Source organism: Ursus americanus, chromosome 3, assembly GCF_024610735.1.
Source record: "Ursus americanus isolate L20-20 chromosome 3, mUrsAme1.1.p, whole genome shotgun sequence".
Lineage (NCBI taxonomy): Eukaryota > Metazoa > Chordata > Mammalia > Carnivora > Ursidae > Ursus > Ursus americanus.
The window spans coordinates 64,842,345-64,853,086 of NC_142129.1; the positions used below are offsets into that span (position 1 = coordinate 64,842,345).

A 10,742-nucleotide genomic window follows, 5' to 3' on the forward strand; every position below is an offset into this window, starting at 1 on the left:
TGTGTGTGTGTGTGTGTGTGTGTGTGTGAGAGAGAGAGAGAGGGGAACTGAGATTACACTGTAGTCATTTACTTTAAGAAAGAGAAATTTAGTAGCTTTATGTTTCACTATAGAGCAGCCAAAATAGCTTCAAACATATTTTATCTACTGAAAGAATGTGTGCTGGTGTGACATAAATATTAATGAAAGAATAAAACCCAATTCTCAAGATATTTTTTCTTTTATTTAAAATGTTAACTATCACAACACATTATACAATGAAACGAAGATCGTAGAATCACGTGAAAACTTGTAAAACATCTCTATATAAGTCACAACACATGACACATGCTGCAGGGATACAGTTTGATACCAAATCTTAGCACATTTCCACCATGAAAACAGGAAGCGCAAGCCCGCCTGGGAGCTTCCTGTCCTTCAGCAGTGGCTGATGGAACTGCTTCCAAGAAACGAAGATGATTTCTTTCTTTGAAGAACATATTTCAGTTTCATTGAACACTGTGCTTTGTTGAGAAATGACCACTGATTTCTACGTCTGAGGGAGTCATATTAGAATTATAACACACGTTCACAGCACGTATTGGCACAATATGAAAAATAAACAGTTTTTTTTGAGTTTTCCACTCAAAACAATGATTATTAAATAAATAATTATTCCTCATGGTGCAGGTCTCATGTTACCTTTCATTGGCCACTGACACACATGACGCTCAGTAATTTCCAGGAGGTGGTTTATTTGCGTCTTCGTTCGTAATTCTGCATCGCGCTCCTTTCATAAGCCACTGAGAACAAAGAGAAGGCAGAGGGTTTTTAAAGAGGATTCACTGAGAGCGTTAAATAAGGTTCAAGACACATTGTAATTTATTAAAAACTCATTAATAACTTTCCCCCCTCCATTGAAGTATTTCTAAGGGTTTTCTTTGCACATCCTCCCATCTTGCCTCTGTCTCTGTCCTGACTGGAAGTGATCTAACCACAGAATCCTTGGTTACTCAGGCCATCTGTTAGATGCCCCCAAATCATCGTTCCACATCTACTGCAGCATTCATTCCCACTTTCTCCAGCAGTGGCAGACCGCCCCCCCCTCCACGGTGACTTATAGAAAGGATAATGCCTGAAGTATAGGAGTAGGAATAGTAGCAGGATGAAAGCAACATGTGAGACTTTTATTCTAGGACAGAGTCAACAGACTACAGGCCATGGGCCAAATCCAGCCCACCACCTTTTCTTGAAAATAACATTTCATCGGAACGTGGCCATACCCATTCATTTATGTATTGTCTGTGGCTACTTTAGCATTAACATGACGGATTGGAGTAGTTGCTACAGAGACTGCACAGCTCACAAAACCCAAAATATTTGTTATCTGGCTCTTTACAGAAAGAGTTTGCTGATTCCTCTTATATGAGTACTGAGGGTTTTGGGGTCTCTTCCTGTCCTGTGGATACCTTCCAATGATGAATTGTCCTTGGAACTAAAAACAACTTCATTGTCAGTAGATAGGGCAATTGTGCCATCCACGTACAACAGTTTAACTTACCTCCCATCACCCTAATGGCCTGTGAAAGATTAATCACAGCCTCCAAAAGTACTTAACATATAGCTAGCAAGTAACTTAAGTGCTTTGCCTATCTGGACTAAAAAAAGCCAATATATTATATTATATTATATTATATTATATTATATTATATTATATTATATTATATTATATTATATTTATTATATGCAATTTCAAAGAGGTCTGTAACCACAAAAGGGTAAGGATCAGACTGGTTTGATCAGAATACTTAAGTATATTATTCATCATTTTAGTTAATTTATATACTTAGATTTACATTTTAGTGAAACTATGCCGCTTTTTAAAATTCATATGTCCTGTATAAAATACTGAATTTAAACAAAAACAGTAGAAAGAACTGTGGAGGGTATGTAGGAATCATAGATGCCACTCTAAACAATTTTCTCAGTGAGAAGGATGGGTTGAGAGAGGAGGTAGGTGAGGGCTGTAGGGCGATCACTCCCCTTTTTGCCCACTGAGCAGACGCCCTGTTAGCATCCACACTAGGTTCACGATAAGCTGAATGCTTTACGTCAATCACGGATGCGCTTCCGGGGTGGAACAGCCTGAGCCGAACCCGGCAGTCCTCAAGGACAGAAACAGTTCGTTTCTCATCCTGCTTTGTTTGGATTAGGAGGAGAACGACTAGCACAAGTTCAGTTCCTGGCAAGCATGATTCTGTTGCTCAGAGAAATGAGGCGAATGCTAATGTAAAGTAACCAAAGACAGATTCGTGTTAGCTGGAACAGAATATCCTCTTCACCAGAAGCAGAGTTTGTATCTGGTCCTTGAACCCTCAAGAAACCCTCAGTATGTAAATTTTTGTGTTTATAAGCTAATCAGGTTTTCTCTACAAAGCAGGTTTCTAGATTTCCCAGACTGTCAAAGGGGTCTGTGACCACAAAAGCTTAAAAATCAGATGGCTGTAGGACACAATCATAACCTTGCCTCAACTGATCATAGGAAAAGATCTCTGATTGAAGGTACATTACATTTTTGCCCATTTATTTCTTTTATATTTTCTTAAAATGGAGGAGTGAAGATTTAGTGATAAATTGATCCTGATTCATTATATTGATTCTTTTTATCTATAATTACATTATTACTTTGCACACATTGAATAGCATTTAATCTGTATAAATTTCACAGTATCTATATTATTTGTAAAGTTAGCCATGTTCTAGAAATAAAAAGTTGATGACTAATACTATTATCAAGAAGACCATAGTTACAGAAGAGCTAGGGTACACTTCTGCTATAAGTAAAGCCGGCGTGGTTTATATTTACATTCCATTTCCAAAAGCTGGAGGATAATACATATTAATAAAATAATTTAAAGGTTTTCATGAGGCACACTGGTAACTTCTTTAAAATTTAAACTTGAAAAAAAATAAAATTTATACTTGAGCAGCCCCCAAATTACTGAAAAAGAAATACAAACATAGTGTCTAAATTTGGAAGGTAGAGAACCAACGGTAGGATACATCATTTTTTCCATGAATTTTCCAAATAATTAAGCCAGCACTTCTTAGTTACAGATTTTCTAGAAACTTGAAATATCCTAAAAGGATAAGGCAGCTGGTTACTTTCTAATTAATTACTTTATTAATATTGTAATTCTATTTTCACTAAAGGTAAAATAAAGAGAGTTTGAATACCTTTCCTAAGGAACCTAAGCTAATTGCTATAAAGGCCTGAATATAAAGGCTTTTACAAAATATAAAGGTTTTACAAAAAAAAAATCAGTCTGTAGAAATGATATAGGGTTATTTAACCTTGAAACAGTATGATGAATGGGTTTTCAGATATAGGTAGGTGGCATTTTTACACAGAAGATGGGAACTACAGAGAGGAAAGGCAATGTGCAGGCTTTATGTCAAGGGAAAGACTTGCTAGGGATTAAGATGGGTTATGAGGATTGTGGCACCCCTTCTCTGTGAGGGTTTACAGCCAGAACTGATTATAATCCCCCAAGATGACTTGATCGTTCTCCTTTCTGAAAGCACTGGAATGGACTGAGTTATTCCCATACTCTCAAACATCCATCAGGTTGTTTCGAGTTTGAGCTTTTATAACTTCATAAAGTATAAATGGATTTGTTAGTTTTCTTTATTTGTTTACTTTTGTGCTGGGAGACTGCCAGACGTAATGTCATATAAGCCTTTCAAATGACCTTGGTAGTAAGTGAAAATTGGTCTTATTACCCACGTACCCCTCCCTGCTTAGTTCAGTAAAGTTCAGTGTGGCTTATGTAACAAATACAAGGGAACAAGTACTACTGGTGGTTTGAGAAAGAAAGATGCATCCTGGGTGAGATTAGCTTCATCAGCTACAATTTCATTCTTGGATTTGTTTATTGCAATTAGATTTTTTTCCACCATAAGTACTCATTTTAAGTTTATCATTCCTTTTTAGTACTTTGAAAACTATGCCTTAGAAAGAAAATAATAGATTTAAGATACTGTCTATTTTCAGTCATGGTTTATACATACCAGAATTTAAAGCTCTTTTGCCCATTAGTCCAACAAAGGAATCTGTTTTATGCCCTGGAAAAATACATTTAGGGGTATTTTAATATGTATGTCTTTGAGGAAATAAACTGTTACAACTAGTACCAAAGAAAAGCAAGTTTTTGAATATATGCCTATATAATACATATAATCATTTCAAGTTTTGGTGAGTCTGAAGAAAAGATTTCTAATCACTCTTACAAATGACAAACAATACAATGAAAGCACTTTTCTTAATTCTATATCTAAATATTAGCAAGTATACTTTATGTATATTACATTTTACCTGTTTATATACAACATTTTAAATATTATTGCTATTTAAGCTAGTTTTGGTTTTTAGGGAGTCAATTTCACATTTGTATGACAGAAATATCCAAGTGTATGTCCTCCTGTTACTATGTTGTATTTCTCAGGAACTGAACCTTAGTTAAGTCAGATGGCTGCACCTGATGATTATAAACTTCTAAAAGGTCACTATTTTTATTTTATGGGATTTTTAAAAATACTTTTGGAAAAGTGCGTTAATTTTGACATTAATAGAGTGCATTTATTTTCATTACATCGAATTTTGCTATATATAATTCCCTTGAAAGTCAAATCTTTAGAACGTAAATATGAATAAGATTTATTTATTTTCAAAGGTGAAGCCTTATGAGAAAGGTTACTATTTCAACTCTAGTGGGGAAAGGTCTCTTGCTTTATACGGTGTTATTTGAGAATAGGACTGCTGTTTTAATGTGACCTTCTCTGCCAGCCAGTGAACCAAAATCCAAGTGGAGCTGTGGGTGGACCCTGGGGTAAATGCGTATGATTGAGATGGACCCGTGGGACTTCCTGTTAATTCGAGTTCCATTAACTGGGAAACTGGGATCTAATGAAGGTCAAGTGCCATAACTCTGCATCTCTACTGCCCTAAGAAATGTTTCATTGTACTTTGATGGATTGAGGGTCCCCATTCAATCATAGGATCAAAAAACTGCATTTCTATCTATCTTTACCTTTACTATGGATTCTCTACTCATTCACTCAGTCTTCTTAATTGGCTGCTGGATTACCCTAATATATGATATGGTCATGAGATCTGGCATACTGAAATGTTAAGAGATGCCTATAAATGCTTGACTTTTGTTTTGTTTTTGTTTTTCCAGTGGAAGTGGGGGGAGGGGTCGGAGAGGGTGAGGGGTGAAAAGGGAGAGTGGTGGATTTTTACCCCTGGACTGAAATTCTTATCTAAAACTAACAATTTATAGGCGTTAAAGGATTTCTTCTGGCTCTCTTTCTCTTCTCTTTTTTCTTTCTTTCTTTCTTTCTTTCTTTCTTTCTTTCTTTCTTTCTTTCTTTCTTTCTTTCTCCTTTATTTCTTTCTTGCAGCTTAAAACAACAACAAATATTTATTATCTCACAGTTTCTGTGGGTCAGGAATTCAGCAACAGGAGGTAAAGGAGTTAAAGGATTTTTAACATAATGCATCATTTTGGTAAATATCTAGGTCTAAAAAATCATGCTCTGGATGTGATTAATACGAGTATCCTCCATTCTTATACTGTCTTAATTAAAAATATTAAGTCAAGTTATAACAGAAAATAAGATATAAAACGAAATTCAATCTAATTTACATTTGCAATTGGTAAATGTCAAAATAATTTGAAACTTACTTTTATGAGAGATCTGGCCATGTCCTGGAAGAAAGAAAGAGAAAGTTAGCAAAGGCAACAGATTTATTTTAAAGATGCTACATTATATTTTCAGAAGAGAATTGTAAAGTAAGTTGATTTTTAACACATGTAACATTTCCCATTCATGTACTATCTTGAGGAATATAGCAGAACCATAAATGCTAACCAAATTATTAATGATAAAAACAAAATAGCAATAACCAAAAGGAATATTTAAAGTGCTTTCTATGGGCCACAGATTCAAACCCAGGACTATAAGACCCCTGAGGCCTAACATAATAACTGTTAGGCCACACCACCTGTTTTCTTATAAGAAATAATCTCCAATCTGGACCGCCACTTGATAGGAGAGAGGGATACAAATCTCTACTTTTACTAAACAGGCATTATCAAGAATCTGTATTTGAGCCCATAAAAGACTTTCTTCACTTTTCCTACATGTGCATTCACAATAGTAAAATAAAGATTTATAGAAATGTTTACCATAAAGAGCCTTTAACAGGGCCACTTGTTTTTCAATTGAGGAATCTGACAAAAGATGAATTGGCATTAACTGTTTACACGTTCCACTGATGGTGTGATAAATTCAAGGAAATTGAGTATTTCTATCAGGAGACATTAGGGAGCTAACTCTAATCTAAATCTAATCTAACCCCAAGGGTCTAAAATCGGTTTCCGCAGGCCCTTAGACCGTTCTGAGTACTAGCCCCTGGAGGCCCCGCGCCTTCCCCTTTGTCAGTTTGGATCTTCAGTCAAGGGAGCGCTCAGCTAAGGTTGCTTCCTGTTCTTGATTGGGGTCACTCTAATTGTGTGGGGCACACGCAACGGATATCGCCCTCCCTCCTCGGGCATGTGCTTATGTTAGTGGGGTGAGGGCCAGAGTTGTTCCCTGTGGTTATATCCATTTTAGGATGGAAATTCTACTCAAAGAGCAAGAGAGACTGGATGCTCTGAAAAGCACTGAGCGAGGAGACAGGGCAGGTTGCTCAGAGAGACAGAGGGATGGCTGCCCATCTCACCAGCATCCCGTTTGCCCATTAATCCGAAGAATTGCTGAGGCTTGGGTCTCCGGGCGATCCTCTGCAGAAGATGCTCGAAGGGCTCGGGCAGCTCCTCCTGCGGGACAGACGCACAGACAAACGGGCGTGTAGGCAACCAGCACGCGGCGCCGGGAAACCAGTGTCATTCCAGTGGTGCGCGCCAGCCCTGGGCAAAGCTCGGAGGCGGGCGGTGGCGGCGCCAGGGCTGGAAAGCCGGCCCCGCAGGGAGGCGAAAGAAGGCCGAATTTACCCGCGAGGGCTGAGTAGGGTCCCAGCCTGGGAACTCTCTTCCTCCACCCCTCCTGGCAGAACTCTTGTCCCCGAGCCCCGCCCTCGCGGGTTAGCCGGAGGCGCGGCGTCCCCCCAGCCCCGCGCGCTCTCTGCGGGCCCTGGAGACCCCCGCCCTCCGCCCCACTCCTCTGCCGCCCTGCCACCTGACTTTCTCTTGATTTTGGCGCGGGCTTTGGAGACGCCTGGCCGCCCTAAATGCACACAGGTGTGTATCGCCGAGTGGTGGAGGAATGACAACGCTTTACTAGAGACCTGCACCGCGCCACTTTTACTGTTCCCTCGAGGCGCGTTCCCTTGCACCAATAGCCTGCGAGCCTTGTAAAGGAAAACTTGCGGCTCCGTCCTCGGGTCGGTAAAATAAAAGTCAAGGCAGGAAGTTAGCTTCCCACCCACCTCGCCCTTCGAAGCCCGCAGCAGCTTGTCTTTTGCCCCCGCTTCCACCAGCGTCCGGCGCGCCCCTTTCCGCCCCTGCCCAGCGTTTCCAAATGCCCGGTCCTAGCAGCTAGACTGGGGTCCCCCAAATCCCCGTTACCGCGGATGAAACCTTGTGAGGGCTCATCAGCGAGGGCATCATTCCTCCAGGGAGTTCCCGAGACCCGACGGTGCAGCCCCCGGGGGGGAACTTGGATCATGGGCACAAAATCTCGTGCGGGGACCCAGGGAATGGCGTTCCTTTACATCCGCACCCCCCTCCCTGCGCTCCTCCACCGCCTCTGGTCGCGGTCGCGGTGCCTGCCAGGCTAACTAGAATGCTCTCGTAGGGGAAGTGACAGCTCTCGAGGCCTGAAAGAACGGCGCGGGCCGGGTCTCACCTTGATCTGGTCGCTGTCGGACCAGTCGGACCAATAATTCAGATCATCGTTGGCTCCGATTTCTTCTGCGAGCAGTTGAGTGGAGACGAGAAAAAAGACGGCCAAAGCCACGAGGATTTTCATGTTGGATTTCTGGGAAGAATGGGGAAGAAGAGACCGAGGAGAGAAACATTGGGGACGGCTATCCAAGAGTTGGGGCAGCATAATTTTTGGTCCCACAACGGAAGTTGGGGCCGATTGAACCAAGATAAAAGGCCTAAGGGATAAAAAGCCCAAAGCATACCTTGTACCCTTTAGGAAAGAGAATCGTGCCCCCAAGCTTCTCACATCACGTTCTCCCTGTATCCCAACTCCCTCAGCCCCCGACCCACCAATCCACACCATAAAGCGGGAGGCGCTGCAGGTGGAAAACAAAGAGGGACGTCGGCACTTGGGATACCCGTCTCCCCGCTGTCCCTCCGCCGTCCTCCCACTGTCCCTCGCCCCAGCGGCCAGCGGCCACCTCGGAGCGATGCGCGATGCCGGCACTTACTGCGGCAGGCAGGCCCGCAGGGTTCCTCCGGCTGCTCTGAGCGCTCGCGGGGCGCTCCGCGCTCTAGGTGGCCGCGGCGGTGGAGGAAGCAGTTGCGGCGCGCTCTTTTGCCCGCTCGGTGCCGCGCGCTATTTATCCAAGGCTCGACGAGCCTCGAGGACCACGTGACACGCTCCCCACGCGACTTTCTGCTCAATATTTAATTAACCGCCTCTTCTCCTTTCGCTTGCGTCTGATTGAGAGTTTCCGAGACGGTAACCCGTCGGTGCCCAAAACATCTGGACCCAATTGGGTTCGGAATGACGCAATTCTAGGAAAATCAAGATCTCGCCATCCAATCCCGAGCGTCCAGTCTCTTCTTCCGTCTGCAGATCTGACGCCCCCTCCCCTCTCCTTCGGAACGCGGTTCCATGACACCTGAAATTACTCATCAAAATTGAGCAAAGTGACTCATTCCTCGGACTTCCGCAACTTTTTCGTCCCTTGAGACGTCAGGATAAGTTGCACTTTTAAGGATGGCCAAATAACGTAAGGTATTAAGATATTGTCGTCGGAAATCATGCGAAGAAGAGCATTTCGAATGGGGGGGAAAGGCTTTTTTCCCCTCTTCTTTTTCATCTGCAGAGTGTCTTAAGTGTTTCCGAGATACAGTATCTTCTATGAGCAGAGCGTCCTTCTCCCAAACCAGCTACAATACTGGCGTTTCTCCAGCGTTACAAAAGGATTTTCAGCCCCATACCATTTCAGACGATGGAAGCAGATTTATTTTACATTTTGGAGGAAGGAGAATTTAAACGTGGCAATACACATAGAACTTTTATATCAGTGCCATTCTAGGATATCTTTTGTTGCAAGCTAGCAAAATCCTCTTCCTTCGCACATCCAGGAGCAGGGGTTGGAAGAGGACGTTTTCTCTTCTCTCCTACCCTTTCTCGCTGAAAACTAAGAAACCGGCAAGACAGTGTACAGGATCCTTCCTGGGTGTCATAAAGGACTCTACAGATCATTCATAGATTTCTCCTGTAAATGAAAATAAGTGTAGTGAAGATGCTAGTTGGACGGTCATTGACAATATGAAACTATTAGACAAATAGCATCTGTTAAGAAATCAGAGCTTTCCATGAGCCCATGGTTTCACCTTGCAGACACATTTCTTTCATCTCTAAATGAATTAGATGACGTATCTTGAATGCAGTTATTTTCTTCTCTTTACTAAGTAAGTACTATATTTTTCAATTAATTCTGATGCTTTTAGTATACTGCATAAAGGAAGTAACTTTTTTTTTGGCAATTCACTTAAACCAGTAATTTTTTCCTCTAATGTCTGCTGTTTCTTAAATCCTGAATTTTGAAATTCCTATGTCTCTATCTCATTTCTTTAGGCCCAGCTTTACAAGGTGGGGCATTCTATTTTTTATAACTTTTTATGTGGAAAATTATATACAAAAGTAGAGGGAATCATTCACTTGAAACAATTTGTAAACTTTCCCATTTCCCCTCCACTCAGACTACTTTGAAGCAAATCCCAGATATCATTTCAACTGTAAATATTTCAATCGTCTATATAATGGTAAGGATTTTTAAAAAATAAAAATAGAACCATGCCATTATTCTACCTAAAAACAACATAAAATGGGTCCTTACAACATTATCTGGTTAATGTTCGAATATTCCTCATTGTTTCATAAACCCCTCCACCACAGAGTTTAATAGTTGAAATCAGAATTGTAATGAAGTCCATACACTTCACTGGTTCATATATTTCTTTTTTTTTTTTAAGATTGATTTTATTTATTTATTTATTTATTTATTTATTTATTTATTTATTTATTTATTTTTGATGTGGGGAGAGAGAAAGAGTGAGCAGGCAAGAGACGGAGAGAGAATCTGAAGCAGATTTTACATTGAGTGCAGAGCCCCGCCTGGGGCCGGATTTCAGAACCTGAGATCATTACCTGAGCCGAAACCAAGAGTCAAATGCTTAGCAACTGAGCCACCCAGGCACCCCTGGTTCATATATTTCTTAAATGTTCCCTATTCTATAGTTCTCCCTCTCTCTCCTCCCTGCCCCCTTGCAGTTTGTGGATAAAACTGGTCAGTAAAGTGTACTACATTTTAGAGTTTGCTGATTGCCTCCTGATGGTTTCTTTTACCTTGTTCCTCTGTCCTGTTTCCTGTTAATTGCTAGTTGTACCTAGAAGCTTGATCCCATTAGGTTTGGTTTTTCTGACAAGCCCATGTGCTGTTACGAAGTGCATGGTATCTTGTTTCTGCCTTTGAGATGTTAACAGATAATGATGATCATTTTCTAGATCCACTA

General features: G+C 41.2%; 1 protein-coding gene across 3 annotated transcripts; it reads right to left on the bottom strand.

Annotated features, from left to right (window-relative positions):
• Positions 1-201: 201 nt before the first annotated feature.
• Positions 202-8,514, bottom strand: TAC1 (tachykinin precursor 1). Of its 3 annotated transcripts, XM_045793659.2 has the most exons (7): positions 8,423-8,514; positions 7,891-8,022; positions 6,767-6,863; positions 6,231-6,275; positions 5,727-5,750; positions 4,051-4,104; positions 202-782 (listed from the first exon to the last, which is right to left on the bottom strand). In XM_045793659.2, exons 2-7 carry the CDS (start codon positions 8,011-8,013, stop codon positions 733-735), a joined length of 393 nt encoding a protein of 130 aa, XP_045649615.1. In that variant the 5' UTR covers positions 8,014-8,022; positions 8,423-8,514; the 3' UTR covers positions 202-732. The 3 variants fall into 3 exon arrangements, with proteins under 3 accessions (XP_045649615.1, XP_045649616.1, XP_045649617.1); XM_045793660.2 differs by lacking the exon at positions 6,231-6,275; XM_045793661.2 differs by lacking the exon at positions 4,051-4,104.
• Positions 8,515-10,742: the final 2,228 nt, after the last annotated feature.

Coding starts and splice junctions, on each gene's coding strand:
- TAC1 (XM_045793659.2), bottom strand. CDS start 8,013: ATGAAAATCCTCGTGGCTTTGGCCGTCTTTTTTCTCGTCTCCACTCAA. Junction 6,864..7,890: donor CCGACAGCGACCAGATCAAG/GTGAGACCCGGC, acceptor TCTGTCCCGCAG/GAGGAGCTGCCCGAGCCCTT. Junction 5,751..6,230: donor CCTGTTAAAGGCTCTTTATG/GTAAACATTTCT, acceptor TCTTTCTTCCAG/GACATGGCCAGATCTCTCAT.